Source organism: Equus caballus, chromosome 17 (genome assembly GCF_041296265.1).
Source record: "Equus caballus isolate H_3958 breed thoroughbred chromosome 17, TB-T2T, whole genome shotgun sequence".
Classification (NCBI taxonomy): domain Eukaryota; kingdom Metazoa; phylum Chordata; class Mammalia; order Perissodactyla; family Equidae; genus Equus; species Equus caballus.
The window spans coordinates 64118522-64137196 of NC_091700.1; the positions used below are offsets into that span (position 1 = coordinate 64118522).

At 32.3% G+C, this 18675-nt stretch overlaps 1 protein-coding gene across 2 annotated transcripts in view; it reads right to left on the reverse strand.

Moving 5' to 3' along the window:
- The window catches only part of KLHL1 (kelch like family member 1), a 333689-nt gene that overhangs the window by 77800 nt on the left and 237214 nt on the right, over positions 1 to 18675 (reverse strand). For both annotated transcript variants that reach the window (XM_070240346.1, XM_014732127.3), the window contains exon 6: positions 14523 to 14709. In XM_070240346.1, coding sequence (XP_070096447.1) covers positions 14523 to 14709 — 187 coding nt within the window. The remainder of the gene's footprint in view (positions 1 to 14522; positions 14710 to 18675) is intronic.

The window sequence follows — 18675 nt, forward strand, 5'->3', positions numbered from 1 at the left end:
TGGTCTTAAAATATCAATAAAATATAAATATTCAGAGAAAATGGCACTTAGCAAATGTTTATCGGTCACTATAAATCAAAGAAACCTTCATTTTAGAAAGAAACTGAATTTCCAGAGAGCAATTTGTATATCAGATTTAACTTATTTGGGTGACCTTCCCCAGCCAACCTTCACAAAATAGCAACACTCCCCTCATTCTGTGCTCCCCATGCCCCTTTCTTTATATGTCTCTATAACTAGTCATCACATCAACTGTACTAACTAGTATGTTTGTTTATAGACTCCTGAGTATAATTTAAGCTACAAGAGGCCAGGGACATTTACTGTTAGTTTACCAGCACTAAGAGCAGTGACTGGAAATTAGTAGGTACTCAACAAACATTTGTAGCAGAATTAGATAGTCCAAGAAGAGCGAGTTTGTAATCGAGGAACCCAAGAAATACTGTGGAACCAGCCCCAGAAGGGATACAATTATAATCCAATAATACTTTCCAATTATTGGGGCAGAGATTTTTTAAAAGTCTATTTTTTCCTAATTTGGGAGAAAACGCAATATTAGCAGAATTTTCAGAAACTCATATTCTCTTCAGCATGTGAGCACCTATAAAAAAATTTTAATCTAATAGAATTGTAATTAGTAAGACTGCCAAATATATCAAACAGTTATTTATTCCTACCCATGCTTCAAAGGTAGACATTGGCAATGCTCACCTGTAGAGATTCCTATAAAGAAGTCCCTTAAAAGGAAATTATCATTATGTACAACAAAAACACCTCTAACTAGAACCTTCTGATTATAGACCAAGTAAATATTAAGAACAGTATAAATCATTCATTTATATAACTGCTATAAAATACACTTAATTTAATTATTCTTATAATAAAGAATAATAGCTGTTTAAAATCCTTATCTGAAAAAGATTAAATTAATGTTTACATTGAAATTTTGACGTATATAAAATTAGAAAACAATGGCTAATATAAAGGGTTAGAAATACATACATGCAAATCACATGGGCAAAAGCATAACTGTATGTTTTTGTAAGTAAACTCATGTGGTTCATATACTTCCTGTCAAAAGGAACTTTGTCTAGAAGTCAAAAGCTTACTACTGAGACCTTTCTTCTTAGCTGGGTTTGTTCCGTGAACCACAAAAGCCTCTATCCCAACGACTAGAGGCTTAAATGTGAACAAAAATTGCCAGCAGAGAATAATATATAACATTTCAAAATCTTAGGTCCACCATCATTTACTGAATCAGCATTCAGTTAAGTGTTTACATATGTTCTTGTCTTGATATTTCTCACAACGTCTCAAGAAGATATGTAACATTGTTCTCATTATGTATACGAAGAGTACTTACATTTGGAATACTTAATTATCTTGCTAAAGATTACAAGGCTCACACAGCTCTAATTGTTTCAATTTTACTAAAATGAGTAAATGTCGTGCACCAAGAAGTATTGGGGGTTGTTGGTAAGGATTTAGGCCTAAAGTATGTAATTTAGCCAAAAGTCCTGAAATAATTAAAATTGTTTTCTTAAAAATCACTTATGTTTCTACTAAATGCACATCCATGTGGACTTAGATAAATATACACATACATACATAGCTATATTTTCAGAAGTTTAAATCTAGTATGGAAATTTATTTTTGGCTTGGTATTTTGTTGTTGATACAAAATGGAATACTTAGTTTTCTTTTGTATAATTTGCTTTTAGATAAAATAAAAAGTAGGTAATTAATTGTATGACTATACTCCCCATATAACACAGATCCTGGGACTTTCTGAAGTATCAGCATTTTCACTCCTCCCATGTCTTGCTTACCAGGAAAACTGAGGTGGGCATCAATATGGAAATGATTCTCTCCCCCTCTCTCAGCAAGTATGGTTGGATTCCTTGAATAATATGTATAGTTAATATGACTCCAGTGTAATAGACTAAGTTAAATATATTTATCCCTTTTGGTGTTTATTCATGCACTTTGCTCTCATTATTGTCATCTCTTGGTGGGTATATCATTATGTGTATAGATCATTATCTACAAGTGTACATTTGTATTTCTGAACCACATTCATGCTGCATGCTCTTAAAAGAATTCTTTAAAATTCAAGCATCAAGACCACCGGAGTGTGAAACAGAACTAACAAAAAATTCTTCAAAAGCTTTGACATTAAATAAAAATACGTCCTAAAGTTCTGGTATATCAAAGAATATTTCATACGCATAAAAAATGCCAAAATCTAGGTTGTTAGCCAACATGTGAAATGTTATTACTAGTAGAACAAAAACTGTGAAAAAGCAAAAGCAAGTAGGTTTAGTAATAACTAGCCATAGTGAAAACAGCTTTTTTGTGATTTATTTCGTCATACATTTGTACAGTTTTCAGGAAGTAAGGAAATATTTTCTGTCATGTTTTCCACACATACTTTTTTGCAAGTTCTGTGTCTTATAACATCAGCTTATATATCTCTTAAACATAAATATGCAGTGGCCACAAAAAATACCTATATATGACTGTTCACAGTCGCTTTATTCAGAATAGCTTAAATGGGAACCATCCCAGTTGTTTGTTAACAGGAAAATGGACAAACAGATGACTATGTAAGCAATTAAAAAGAATGAACTATTGACATACACAACAACATGGATGAATAACCAAAATATTATGCTGATTAACAGAAACCTTAGATAAAAGAGTACAAAATCTGTGATTAAATTCCTATGAAATTCAAGAACAGGCCAAATTAATCTAAATTGAGAAAAGTTTAGAGGAGTGATTGTCTTTGGAGATGTGGAAACTGGGGATTGACTAGGAAGGAATATGAGAGAACTTTCTGCAGTAATGGTAATGTTCTCGATCTTGTTAGGGTTTTGAGGTATATAGGTGTATGTATTTGTCAAAACTCACTAAAAACTACATGTAAGATTTGTGCATTTCACTGTAGGTTAATTTTGCCTAAAGGCTCTAAAAAGATGTTGAAATCTAGTTAATAATATGCATGTTGATGTATTTAGGATGAAATTATTTATGTCTACAACTTTGAAATGTATTAAAAAAATTTGATGGGGGCCAGTCCCTTGACTGAGTGGTTAAGTTCATGCTCTGCTTTGGCGACCCAGGGTTCGCTGGTTCAGATCCTGGGCACAGACCTATACACCGTGGTCATCAAGCCATGCTGTAGTGGCATCCCACATAGAAGAGCTATAAAGACTTACAACTAGAACATACAACTATGTGTTGGGGCTTTGAGAAGAAAAAAAATTGAAGGATGAGTAGAGGGATGGTAGATAATTAGGTGATAAAGCAAATGTAGCATGATATTAACTATAAAATCTAGCTGAATATATAGATGTTTACTATATGATTCTTTTAACTCTTTACGTGTTTAAGAATTTTATAATATTTTGGGATAATAAAAAATGTTAAAAACATGTTTTCAATAGAACTGAATTGATGTAATGAAAGTTGTAAGCACAGAATGCTAAGCTATAGAAGAAGCACATGTAAGGCTAACTGAGGAGCCAAGGGTGAGAGAATATTACAGTAGGGTTAGACCAGCAGAGAAAGGGGGATAAAATGAGAAAGACACTGAAGCATATGACAATGTATGCGTAAGGATAGTACTGCAACTAGTGTGGAGCTTGGAATCTGAGGAAGCGAGTGGTGAAAGCTGATAAAGATTAGAGGTCTCTTACCAAGACATTTTTGATGGAGACAAAATAGGAAAAATCTGCTGGTTAAATTTGGAATGCTAGATGGTGAAGGATAGACATTACACTGGTGAAAAATCGTGGGCTCTACCTGGGGGATGAGGCACTAATGAAGGTTTTTAATTTTATTTTACTATTTTATTTATATTTTTGTGTTTTAATGATCTGCTAAAAGTTGTGATAAATTGATTTGCATTAGTGAGCTGGATGAATGGGATTAGAGAGAGACTGGATGTAGGGAGATCGTTATCTGGCTAATTTATGAGCTGTAAGAAAAAATACATCTATTTGAGAAACACATGCATTATCCCAGGCCTGCAGGCGTAGGTGATAAAACTTCAACTAAGGCAGTGGAAATGCTGATGTAAATCAGATGGTCCTTGATAACGGATTAACTGTGGAGGGCAGAGCAATTCTGAAGACTGAAGTTGAAAGCCAAGTTAGACGGAAATATTGCTGATAGGGTATATTCCAGACAGTATATTAAGAGTTTTTTATAGTAGGAAATGATCTTGTGTTGAATCATAGAACTTTTATTTAATAATTATACCATGTATTTCAGCCTAGATATACTTACTCACCGAAAAATAGGATTTTTATATTTCATATCTGAAAGTTGCTTTTCTTTGTTCTTTGAGGAAATAATACACACATGAAAGTTAAATGAAAAAAGTGAGTGTTTTGGAATATTTGTAATAAGATTTTTAACTTCAAAAGTACATATTGAATGTGATCTTTATAAATTTTTATTCACATACATAAGTTTTCTGGAGATTTAAGCATACGCATTTCTTGGCATTTAAAAATACTAATTTAATAGTTCTTCATACCTATCCTAAGAATAAAAATTTTAAACACAGGCTGAATTTTAATGCAATGTCTGTTATGTTACATTTTGAAGATATGTTATTAAAAGGTAAAGCTCATGAGAAATTGATCAAATAGAGAATTTTAAATTGGGGGAAATAGTTAAAATATTTATAATTCTACATGCAAAAATTAATTTACAAAACATGAAACAGAAGTAAATATAATAGAGCATATTTAATTTTTTCAATTATCTACTTTCTTATGTTCCCAACCTGTTCTTTAAAATCATCAAATAAGGTTTATTTACCTGGCCAGGTATTTTTTGTTCATCCATTACACTAGAGAACTAGTTCTAAACTTCTGTAAAATATTAAAGAAAAATCAGATATTAAGAATTAAGAGTATGTCAGGCTGTTATGGTGGCATTTAAAAAAGTCACTCTCAGCACATCTCATCACAAATAGGTTAACTATGGGCAATAGCGTAGAAGAAATAACACAAATTTTGGAATTACACAGAACCCTAGATTTAAACTCTACCTTAATTTCTACTAAATGGTAGAAATTAAGAATGTTTTTTAACCTCTGTCAGAATCAAAATGATCAAGAATATACTCTCAGCATGAGCTGGTTGTACAAAGTAAATGAAATTTTGTACGTGATGGTGTTTGGAAGTAGGTATTTAAAATATATGTCACTGATGAAATAATTTTATCATTCCCAAATGATCAGGTACTAAGGACAAATATCCTAGATTCATAATATATTTTCTGCTTGAAATGTCCTAATTGGAAAATTATTTAGGTAACGCTAATCTTCTATTTATAATATGCCTTTCAAATCTTCACAAGATTATAAATAAAGGAGAATTTTATATTAATATAAAATTTACATCGATAAATAGTATATTATACTTCAAAGCTAATCCTTCATATCTAGATAAAGAGAACTAGTTCTATAGTAGATATATAGTTATGTATATCTACTATATATAAAATAGACATATAGATTCTATATCTGTATCTATATAAGATTTGTTCATTTTGGGCACCCACTAAGATCACTTAAATAAGTTGTAATTTACATATAGCAAATATTTGCTGCAAGCCTACTATAAGTAACAAGTGTTTCTGAAATTATAACTGTAAAGTTCTTCTTTCCAAGTTGCTTATAATTTAGAAAAGGGAATTAACCTATTACATTAGAACAAATATACTTGTGAATTTATACTTGTAGTTCTGAATATTTGCTAATGATCTTTCAGATCCAAGACATCTATAAATTTCTATTTAAGCTCAGCTATGAATTTAAATTACATTTACTATCAGAAGAACGTGTGGGAATTCGATCAAATTGTTGGTGAGTCATCATCTACATTGTAATCAGAGCTATTCTAATTTATTACGCAACATAATCTAATACTCTGAAATAGCATCATTAACTCCATTTTAGAGTGGAATTTATATCTGAATATAGTATACCAAATTAGTGAATACTCAAAAATTATTTAACCATGGAAATGTCGGTGGTCTCTTTATAAACGCTATGTGAAAAATGGGAACAAACCAGGTTATCAATAGCTTAATTCTAAACAAAATACCTCCTCTCCAAAAAGTGTAGAACATAAAACTAAAACAAGTAATCTGTGGAGAAAATTCAGAATGGAGAAGGAAATGGACGCTTCTGCTTGTTAGAGCAGAAGACATGCTGAAGTGCCCTCTAATTATACCAGTACATCTGGGCAAATTGCAACAATAACACTTTTTTTTTTTTTTTGGCATTGCTGGACTTAAACGAAAATAAGGAAGACGTTCAAGAGCACAACCAAATAGCTGAAGAAAAGTGAGGGGAAACCTGAGAGAGCTAACTGAGTACAAAAGCCAGCATTTCCTTGGGGCAGATGTTTACACCTATGATAGGATCTGAAACGTCTGCCTTGGGTCTAACATAAAGTGGGAGAAAGATCCAGAGACTTTGCATTAAGCCTGGAGCATTGAAGAGGACTGACAAACCTGCAGGTCAGTGGTGGCCCTAGTTCCTGGTTGAAGCCAACGCATATTCACTGGAGGGAAGCATGAAAGAATTTTAATCTAAAATGGAACTGGGGGATATGAAAGAAGAATCTGATGCATGTGTCCTCAGGAAAATAAAGTTTAAGAAACTAGAGACTGATTTCTTGTAAATGCCTGCTTTGGAGATGACAGAAACTTATCTCCTGACCAATGAAAATCCGCCAAGGATCTCTCCCCATCCTGAGCCAATTAACTTACTTCTTGGACTCTGGTTGGACTCCCCATCTTTGCACTCCTTGCTCATAAATACAGCCCACCCCAAACTCTCAACGGATTTGCCTGTAGCTTGCTACAGATTGTGTTTCTGAATTGCAATTCCTTTGCTATTCCAGAACAAACAATTTCTGGTAATTACAGCTTGCCTCAGTTTACCTCTGTATTTAGGTTGATTTATGAATCCTGAATTTAGGCCCCCCAAATCCCCACAGAGTAAATGAAATTTACTATGATTTCAAAATAATGTCATCCAACACAGAAGGAATGAAACTAACACAAATGAGGCTTGTCAAAAACAACAAGCAACAGACTTAGACCATCAAGCTTTTAGATGTTAGAATTATTAGCTACAGGATATAAAATAAGTATGTGAAATAATTAAAGAAATAATAGATAAAAAAATAATCAAGTAAGATGAGAACATCAACAATTATCATATAAATCTCAAAAAAATTCAAAGAGAAGTTTTAGAAACAGCCAATGTTGAAATTACAGATTCACGGGGCCTCTGCTTTTAACTATGATGGATTAGCTTGCATCAGACAAACTATCTCCACAAGAGTAACTATAAAGCGACAGTTTTAAAACACAAAAATTAGCTGTTTAAAGACATTAGAGACTAAAAAAGACAGCTAGCACTTAAGAGGACAAAGTCCCAGATAGAAGGGATGTGAAGTGAAATGAGCCTAACATTCTTTGCCATTTTCCCCTGGAGAAACGGCTGATTGACAAGCAGCGCGGCTGAGAGCCCTGAAGTACTTTATGGCTAGGCCTTCTTGGCAGACACATGGGACGAGGAAGACAGACACAAAGCTGCAGTTCAGAGCCACCAAGGTAGACAGGGCTTTAAACTCAGCAAAGAGCACAGCAGGACAACATTGCTTATCCTCTCTGGGCATTTCCTGATTTCTAGGACATACACAACAAGAGGCAGAAATGCAGGCAGAAGATGGCAACTTAGATGCTAAAAATTAGTAGAGTTAGTTCTTCTGAGATGAAAATAAAATGGCATTTGGGGCCCACCAAGGATGAACGGTCCTGACATAAATATTGAAGGCAAACGCGGAATAGGGCAGCCCTCACAAACACTCCATCTGAGTATCGAATCATCCAATCCTTGCTTGGAAGCAGGTGTTTTGCTCTTAAGTGTCTGTCTAAAAGAAAGTGAACTGTCGCTGAGAGAACTGAATGTTATTCATAGCCTCTATCTGTTTTCATATACAGTATTCATCATCCTTTCAGGAATTGCCACGTATGGTGTGCTACCTACTAGATATTTACAGCAAGCTTGTAAAATATTAGAATTATTCTCTTTAAAATAAAGAAAATGAGAGGAGTACTCCATAAGCTGTTTCTATTGAACTTTAGACTATATGGTGTAGGCAATTTAGCTCAAGCAACTAAAATAAAATATGTAATAACTGGAAAAGAAGGAAGTAATATGTCATGCTTCTTCATTTTATACATGATTATGCATATAAAAAATTCAAAATACAAAAAAGTTCAATCTCTCTAGTGAGGAGGGAAATATAAATGTAATGACAAGAGAAATCTAAATGCAGTGACTTGGGGGTTCATTATACAGTTCTTTCTACTTTCGTTATGATAGAAAATTTCATAGTAAAAATTTTTTTAACACAGAAAATTTGTTGACAAGGCACTGAAACTGGCACTATTGTATTTCTTTTTTACTTATAATTTCTTATAAACTTTCTATAAAGAAATAGGCTCATATGTCACAAAAGCTTTAACTTCCTACCCAGTAATTTATCATCTAGTAATCTGTGCAAGGAAATGCTCAAAGGTTGGGAAAAACTCTTAATGTGTGCAGATGCTAATGATGGCATGATTACAGAAAAAGAATTAGATACCACCAAACGTTTAATAGTAGGTCTAAGCTCAAACAAACTGTGACATTTCCATGTGAATAAGAATTAGTCAATTACTTGAATGATGTATTTAAAAAATTAATGAAATGTAAATTCACACATGTAAATGAATAGAAGCAACAAAAATAACAATTTTAAGTAAGCTAAGAAATCTAAATAGACCTATATTTGGATACCTGTCTAGATCATCACAGAGACAGATAAAGATAAATGTAAATAGTTATATTTCTATATAAATGCAGATATATAGTTATGGCTGTATACAAACACATACACACGCATACTTCGAAATTTGGGGAAAGGAATACACTATCTCTTAATAATGGTAACAATGATTGTATTTAAGTTATAAGCTCATAGTTTTTCTTTTCTTACCTATGCTATTGTACATTTACCAGATTTTCAACACATGTTTGTAATTAGAATGAAATAGCTATCTTCGAAAAAACACTATTTCTATGAGTATGAAACCAAACTATTTCTATTTCCACGGAATTGCCTAGTCAACATCATGATATAAATCTAATAGAGATATTTTGCTCCAAATATTTTCCATTAACCACTAGCATCAAATTTTATTTCCTAGTTTATAGGAATCACACGTTACATATAAGTCAATGCAAGAACTTGAGAGTAAGAAATTAGTGTTTTACCTCTAAGCCAACCTTCTAGAGGATTTATGATGATTCCTATGTGATTTGTAATAAAATTCTTACCAAAACAACAGCAAATTTATTGATACAATTTACCACATTGATTTAAATCTGCATATGATTTCAATTGACACCATTTAAAAAAGTTGTTCTCCTTATAAAAACAGATTTTGTTATTTATTGCCTTTTAAAAAACTATATTTAATTTTATATGTCCCCTCATTTCTCATTCATAATAGAAAAAATATGAATAAATATATGAATGTTTTTAATTGGCCTTAAATTATGCTATAAATTATCGCATTCTTGAAGATTTATTTTTCAGTAATTTCCTGTTATAGCAGTGAATTAAATCATACTTTCTAAAACACACTACAAACTTCCATTTATAGCTTGATTCTTTTTTCTCCTTTGATTCCCCTTTCTTGAATGTTGTTTGCATTGGCAGAAAAGGCATTTACCTTATACATCATAATATTCATATAAATGCCATTTATATAAATTGCAATTTATATGAATATCTTATTGTCTTATCCCCTTTCCTGAGTCACATCACTATTATTTCGTAGAACTCCTATCATCTCATGCCTCCAAAGTTCCTAGCCCGCTTGGCCTTAAGTCATAATGTGATTAGGAAGGTCAGCCTGAGTTCCTGCTGAGTCCTTTTGTAGTCTGTTTGGTAACAAACATGTTGGAATGGCTTTTATTAGTTTAACCTCTTTACACACTCCATCTCATGTAATCATTACATCTTTTATAGAAACAGAATATAACGCTGAGAAAGAGTAAAACGGACTAGAGATTTCAAGTGACAGTACTGAATTGGAGCAGGCACCTCTCTGATTTCAAAGCTGACTGTCTCCACTAGGAACATCATCTGCCTTCTAAGACCCCTGGAGTTTCAATCAGAATCGATCCTGTTAAGCCTTTCACTGAAGTCTTCTGTGTCTTTGCTCCACTCCCACACTTTCATTTCCCTGCTGGCTATATTCCAGTGATACAGGATTTCTCTCCATATTTTGAACATCTCACATTCCTTCAGCTGTAAACCTTCACATCTGAGGGCCCTGCAGTCTAGAACTTACCACCACGATCACCTTCCTACTCCAACAACTTGATAAATTACTATCTAATTATTCTTTAGATTTTGGCTAGAACAACAACAACAACAACAACAAGAAACAATGTTTCTGTACTGCTTTACTCTTCTAGACTACACCAGGTTTGTTCCCCAAGCATTGTACTCACTGTACTGCCATTCCCTCCTTGTAACATTCATTCTGTGTGTAACTATTTTGTTTATGATGTGTTTTCCCAGATTACCTTGGTAGCTCTTTGAAGTAGGGGTCATAATTCATAATGTTCACCATGATGTACAAGTTCTTAACACAGAGCCTGACACAAAATAGATGTGCAAAAAATGCTTGTCGTGATTGAATGCATACATATGTGGATACAAGACGAACACCAGAGGGGAGAATGGTGCTCTTAATTTTCATAATATCTACAGAAAATCTTCAAGGGTCATACCTGTAATTTATTGATCCTATGAGATATCATCTGAATCCTAGTAATTATGAAGCTGAAGAGGAATTCAATGAAATGTTTACATAGCCCTTTTTAAGGCACGAAATAAATATGTAAATAATTCCAAAAAAACTCACTGAGCACTGTATATTGTATTGTATTATTTTTTAAATTAGTTACTCAAAATAAATTTCCATTTTTTGCTATATTTTTCCTTTTTTTTTACATTTTTATTCTTTCTTCGTTACCTTTCAAGAAAAGGAGACATAATTTTATGATAAAATCTTAAGGCTTATTTAGAGATGACACAAGGTAATAAGGTGTAGAAAATACTCTCTAAGCAGTAAAAGCATAATGCAAATACAAGGGATTACCTTGAAAATATCCTAGTTGCTCTTTAAATCCCTTGAAACATGGGCGTCTATAAGTTTCTGCTTCACCAGGAAACTAGGTTCTCTGAGGTTTGGTATTAAGTGTTAGACTTTTATCTTAAGTTAATTGGATATATTTAATGTCCAATTCCTATAGAGCTAAGGACACAGCAAGAATTCCTAAAGTTTCCTTCAAATAATTTTTTGTTTTATTACTGATTTAATAAGGAATTTTTTTATTGAAATAAAATTGGTATATAACATTATATAAGTTTCAGGTGTGCAACATTATAATTCAACATCTGTATACACTACAAAGTCATCACCACCAAAAGTCTAGTTACCATCCATCAACACACAATTCACCCTCTTCACCCATTTTGCCAACCACTTAACCCCCTTCCCCTCTGGTAACCACTATTCTCTGTTCTATCTATGAGTCTGGTTTTTTGTTGTTGTTCTTCTTCATTTTTTTGTTTTATTTACATTCCACATATGAAATCATACAGTATTTGTCTTCTCCGTCTGACTTAATTCACTTAGCATAATACCCTCAAAGTCTGTCTATATTGTTGCAAATGGCAAGATTTCATTCTTTTTTGTGGCTGAATAGTATTATGCTGCATATACGTATACCACGTCTTCTTTATCCATTCATCTTGGCTATCGTACATAATGCTGTAATGAACATAAGGTTGCATATATCTTTTCAAATTAGTGTTTTTGTATTCTTCTGATAAATATCCAGAAGTAGAATAGCTGGATCATATGATAGTTCTATTCTTAATTTTTTGAGGAATCTCCATATTGTTTTCCATAGTGGCTAAACCAGTTTACATTCCCACCAACAGCATATGAGAGTTCCCTTTTCTCCACATCCTCTCCAACACTTGTTATTTCTTGTCTTTTTGGTAACAGCCATTTTAACAGGTGTGATATCTCACTGTAGTTTTGATTTGTATTTCCCTAATAATGAAGTATGTTGACCATCTTTTCACATGCCTGTGGGCCTTCTTTGGAAAAATGTCAATGTAGATCCTCTGCCCATTTTTTAATTGGGTTGTTTGTTTTTCGTTGTTAAGTAGGAATATCTTTTTAAACTCCCTGTCTTGTCATACTCTTTTAAGCCTCTACTTCCTGGAGAAGTGTAAAAATAACTAAATCATGGTATTACCCAATTCGAAAACGAAAGAGATTCAGAATCTCTAAGAAAGTTCAATTTTTAAAGAATTTCTTCAATCTCATAAGACTGTTGTGTAAGATTAGAGGAATTCAAATGCTGGCAAATGCTGGCAGTTTAACTCAATAGACTCCATATTCTCATATTATTTTGGGGATAGCAATTAAAAGTCATCAGATTTAAAATTTCAAATTAGTCATATCCTTTGGTTCTTTAATAGTATAGAGATTTTTGTATTAATTTTAATTTTTTGTTTATTGTCCAATTCTAGTCAAAGGCTGACCAGATTCAATTAATCTTCCCCTTCTCCGCCTACTCCTCCTCCTCCTCTTTTCCCTCCTCCTCGTCTTCCTCCTCCTCCCCTCCATCCTTCTTCTTCTTTTAAAGAAAAAATGTTGTCATGTACAGATTTACAAATGGAATTGATCTTGTATGGGCATTCTTTTTGTAGAATAGTGTTCTTTAAAAACAAATGCCACTCACTGACCTCAAAATTTGATAAACACATATAAAACTACTGTCCATTTATGAAATCTGAGACTTGGATGAATTCATTTATTGAAAGTCATTGGAAATCAGGGTATTTACTTTTATGAGCAAAATCAACCTACTCCAATGTTGCAATAAAGTTGAGTGCTTCTGCTACAAAAGATGAGCCTTTGTATCTTGTGTTGCATGTTATTTGGTATTCCTTACTTTCATAAGGACAACATAAATAGAGGTTAATAGGTTTGTTTTCTTAGCTTGAAAAAAATTCTTTGGCATTTTAGTATAATTTCTGACTATGTTTTGTTCAGATTTTTATCTGAAAGATGTTTTCTGTTTCACCACTTTAAAAAAGAGGTTTTTAAACCACTATCTCTTTTCTTAAAATAAAAAACTTCTGACATGTTCTCTTATGTAATAACATATATTAAAGAAGGAGTGAGGAATGGAGGGAGACAGACAGGGAGAGAAGGAGGGAGGGAGGGAGAGAGATTAATGCCATTTCCCTAGTTCTTAAAGCAAAAAGCTATTTACTCTTTTTAACTGATATGCTTTCTTTTTATGTTAATACTCTAGTGCTTACTTAATGTGATAATTACTAGAAATCAACATCTTAGTAAACAGCACTTAAATTTTTTGCAAAATTAAACTGGCAAAAACTAATAGCCATGAGATATCTTCTTGACAGACAAAAAGTGGGAATCTGTGTCGTTCTCCGTTGATTACATAAATTGATTCCCTTTTGCTGCTGTCTTGGGTCTCACTTCGCAGTGGTTGAAGTACATTTCGTTGCTTCCTTCTGATTCTTTAATAAAAATTTCCTTTAGTAGAAGTTGAATATGTGACCACACTCTCTTGTTGCCAACTGTATTTTTACATGTATATTAAATATACTATGGATAATTATATCACTTATTAAACACAAACATATGATAGTTATATTACTGGTCTTTTGTACTTGTGCAAGACACTTAAGGCCCACATAAGAAAGGCTGAAGAGAACAAATATTTATGGAAATTTTTTTTCTACTAGCTATAGAAAAAGTAAGAAGAAAATCTTCAAATGTGTATGTGCAATTTTTAGACAAATCGTGCTCTTCCTTTAGAAGCGCAAAATTGATAAACAATTAAATTTGTAAATAACTGCCACAGTTATTACACTCGTTTATAATTGTCTACTTAATTGTCCGACTTCTGTGGGAGATTCTAAACTCCTCAAAAGCAGGAGCTCTCTTGTTCATAAGATTACTTTCAGCAAGCATGTGCCTGGCACACTGCATTTCCTTAGAATTGAAATATATTTCCCAATATATCCCGCAAGTTATTTGGCCTGTATTTTCTCATTAATTGCTTTAAATCACTTTTCCTTTTCGTATGAGATCTTGTACATAACGCTCAAGAGACAAAGGATTTTAGGATGAACAAGAAGCAGAATCAGCAATTACAAACTGAAGAGATGTTCTTTCAATTACTCCCTTAGTATTAAATCTTAATAGATGTAAAGTTAATATGAGGTTTGTTTGTGTTATACAGATTACAATATTAAAATCGTGTCATGATGTGATACCGGGTGCCTATTATATACAGATCTAGAATTATATACCTTTGTTGTTATCCATGCCTCCTACAGCATACAGAGTTCCAACTGTAGATTTTCGAGGTTTAGTTCTTGGACTTTGCATTAAAGTTCTTCTTTCTGGCAATAGGTGATATTTCATTGCTTCCAGAATCAGCTTTTGACATTCCAGATCGTTCTTAAATAATGCATGATTTTCTAGGTCAGCCAATATCTGTGAATAATACACAATTACTGTTAATAATGCTTTTTAAAGGAATGAGCAAATGACACAGTAGTTAAAATTAGAGGCTTAATGGGGCAAGGTTGGTGGCACAGCCGTTAAGTTTGCACATTCTGCTTCGGCAGCCTGGGGTTTGCGGGTTCACATCCCGGGCACAGACCTGCAGACTGCTTATCAAGCCATGGTGTAACAGGTGTCAGACATATAAAATAGATGAAGATGCGCAGGGATGTTAGCTCAGGGACAATCTTCCTCAGCTAAAAAAAAAAAAAAAAAAAGAGGAGGATTGGCAGCGGATGTTAGCTCAGAGCTAATCTTCCTCAAAAAAAAAAAAAAAAATTAGAGGCTTGATGCTTATGCTGTTACCGCTATATTGAGAATGATGCAGAATGTAATAAGAATTAAATACATTGACAAATGAATATGAGTAAAATTCATGGCTTCCAAGAGAAAAAGAATGGATATTACTTTTGATTCAATATTATTTATTATCATTTTACTACACAGATTATAAAAGAACTTTTAGAGAGATTTTTTTTCCATTACCTTTTTTCTATGAAAGCTGTCTATAAATCAAATAAAGTTGCCTATGTTGACCATAAACATGTCTGGAGAAGGAAATTAAAAATAACTTTCAACAAATTGGGTCATAACAAGCTTATCATAAATATTCATACATTTACTTTAAAATATTCCAGGTATAGTTTAAACCCTTTTCAAATTAAAAAAGAAATTCAATAAAAATGGAAACAATTATCCTCATCACATCTCTTTAAGTACGCAAGCAATTGAAGAGCTGTATATCAGGCAAAGTAATAGTTTCCAGCAGTAAAACTAAGAAATTTTATACCAAATATCCAGCACCTGGGGGAACAACAGAGTGAGACCCTCAGTGTTAGGCGACATTATGTCTCTCTTTGATACACCAGGTTTTCATCCGCACAAATTCTTCTGTGTACATTTCTTTGAACACATTCAAAGTATCTTTTACTTTCCTCTTTTTCTGTTGCTATTTAGATTCTCTTTTTCCTTGATTCTTTCAGTGTCACCCTCTCTTTCATAACGAATCAGTTTCATTCCGAGTGACTGTTAAATCTGTCACATAGATTTAGAAAATTACTAAGTAGGAAATTTAACGTTGACTCACTGACTCTTCTTCTACACTGATAAGAAGCTGTACCATGCCTGTACACAAATATTTATTGAGTGAATAAGTTAATGCATGATGGCAGCATATAATTAAATGGTTAAAGTTAGTTATAATTTTAACTTTAATTAAGTAAATTTATTTAGCCAATGTAATACATAAACTTCTATTGGAGGTGACAGGAAGAATCTAAAAACGGAAGATACCGTATATGAGATGTGAGAAAGACAACAGGATAGCTCTGAGGCTGAATAAGAAGGGTAATGTATTAGAGTTACTAGATGCTTTGGAATATAGAAGAGAAGGTGTTTAATTAAGTTCTTGGCTTTGTTTCCCTTCTTGTACACTAAAACCTTAATTGCCTTCCTACCTACTTTCATTCTGAACACTAAATACGAAAAAAAAAAAAAAGGGAACAAAAATCGTATGGAATAAGATAAGAGATCTCCAATGGCATTTTTAAGGGACTACTTTTTCACTCTTTTAGTAAAATTTTTATTTTTAAACACCAAAGAGAATACATATTTCTAACAAGATCTCAGTGATCTTTATAAGCTGAGGAAGAAAGACACTTTAATATGACTTTCGGTCATCTGTGTGTCAAAATATGTTTTTCCTGCATCTAAGCCTTTTCCTTTCCTTAAAAGAAAAGATAATTAGCCTTTACGGTGGTAAATTGATATATGGCTGAAGTTGGCTTCCGTCAATTCTTTTTTCTCTCCTTCTCTCCCTTTTTTTCACCTTTTGGGGGAAACTTTGGGATTAGTTGATCATAAAAAACTCTTCTTTCATTACGAGCACACTCTTCGAATATTTTATCCAGATAAACAGTTCCAGAAAAAAGGGAGAAAAATTTTCAAAAGATATGTGCTTCTTTTCTATATTCTTCTCTGGAAAACCGTAACTCATAATCAAAGAGTTTAACTGGGAGTTTAGATAATGGCTTAGATTTGAGATAAACAGATTCATCACTTAGATGTAAATATCTTTAAATTTTCACAACACAGAGGATCATTTCTATTAAAAAGGGTTCATATACTATTCCTGATATTTAGAGGATGCTTTTAACTAGAGTAGATTAGTTTTAGCTTAAAAGTAACTCTATGCCTTCTTCTCAATTTTACCACCATGTAAAAATAATGCTAGCACAATATTTTAATGAATACATGATGGGTTAAATGTCTCCATTTTAAATTTTAAAAAATTTCTACATTAGTATTATGAGTCCAGTAACTTATAATTAATTTAATAAATAGTTCAGGATTACTGAAATACAAAATAGTTTAAATGAAATTTCACAAGTTATATCTTCTATAAAAGTTTAATCTTGTGAATTCTTGTAATCCTATGTATCAAAAATGACCTATGGTACTGGCTTACATTATAATTTTTATTTTTTTGGGCAACTTTAAGACAGTAGGCTAATATTAAATTGATTAATTATTGATAGTTTTTGTATAACTGTTTAATTTTTTCCCCTCTTTTCTTTCTCCCCAAAGCCCCAGTACACAGTTGTATATCCTAGTTGTAAGTCATTCCAGTTCTTCTATGTGGGATGCCACCACAGCATGGCTTGGTGAGCGGTGAGTAGGTCCGTGCCCAGGATCTGAACTGGAGAACCCCAGGCTACATGAATTTAACCATTTGGCCACGAGACCAGCCTCATCTTTTTGATTTTTAAGTAAGAAAAGTTGCAGATATTGGCCACTGAAATATTTCTAATAATTCTTCTAATAAATATTTCTAATTTTCCTAGTTCCTTATTTTATATATATATAAAGTGAACATAGATGAACAGATTGTGCAACATGTTTTAAATGTTAGTTTATATGGTAAAATTTGTTAAAATGAAATAAAATGTATGCTCTTGAAAAAAATGTTAGACAGGTCTTGTTTTCCTTTTTTTGGTTTCCTTGAGTCTGAAAATCAAAACTTGGTTATTCAAGTTATTAACACAAAAGACTACAGAAAAATAAGAATATGCATACAAAGTAAGATATTGTTCATTTGTTTCTTAAGGGAAATATTGTAGTTCATACAATTTGATACCACAACATGTACATTGATGATAAACAAAGCTAAAAACAATTTTATCACCTATTTGAATAGCTAAATATTTATATATTCCTACACACACACATATGCAAAGATATATAAAGATCACTTCAAAATTTTTATAAATAATAAATAATTATAAAAGAAAATTTGAGGAATTCTGTAAAAATGCAGTGTCAGAGGACAACCAACTTCAAGTACCTAGGTTTGTAGTACTTTTAAGTAATAATTTTTAAAAGGAAATGAATTGCTCAATGTCCATAGATGTATGCATAATGAAAATATATTATAAATTATTTATTTCAAAGTATGATATAGAAGATACATAAAATTAAAATTTGTATTTTATTTCTATAAAATAATCAAGGTATTCTGTAGTTAAATAATATTTTGCATTTCATTAACAAAACACTGTGTAAAATTTCTTAACTTTGGCATACCCAAATCATTTGACAAAGTTCTTTAATTCTAAAGAAATTGAACTCTTCATAATCACTGCTACTCATTATTGTTTGTTTTCAAATTATTACTTGTAAGTATTTCTCGCTTTTAGACACTATGACTTGTGCCTGTGTTTCATCTCTTCTGATGACACTTTTTAGGATTATTGTTCTGTCTCAAATTCAGGCACAAATTGAAAATAATAAAATGGTAAAGCTGTCTTTTAAACTTGAACTATCCTTAGATTTCCGGCAACCATCCAAAATTAACACGATTATTGCTTCTCCCTATAAAATGAAAGATTGTTTTATTTT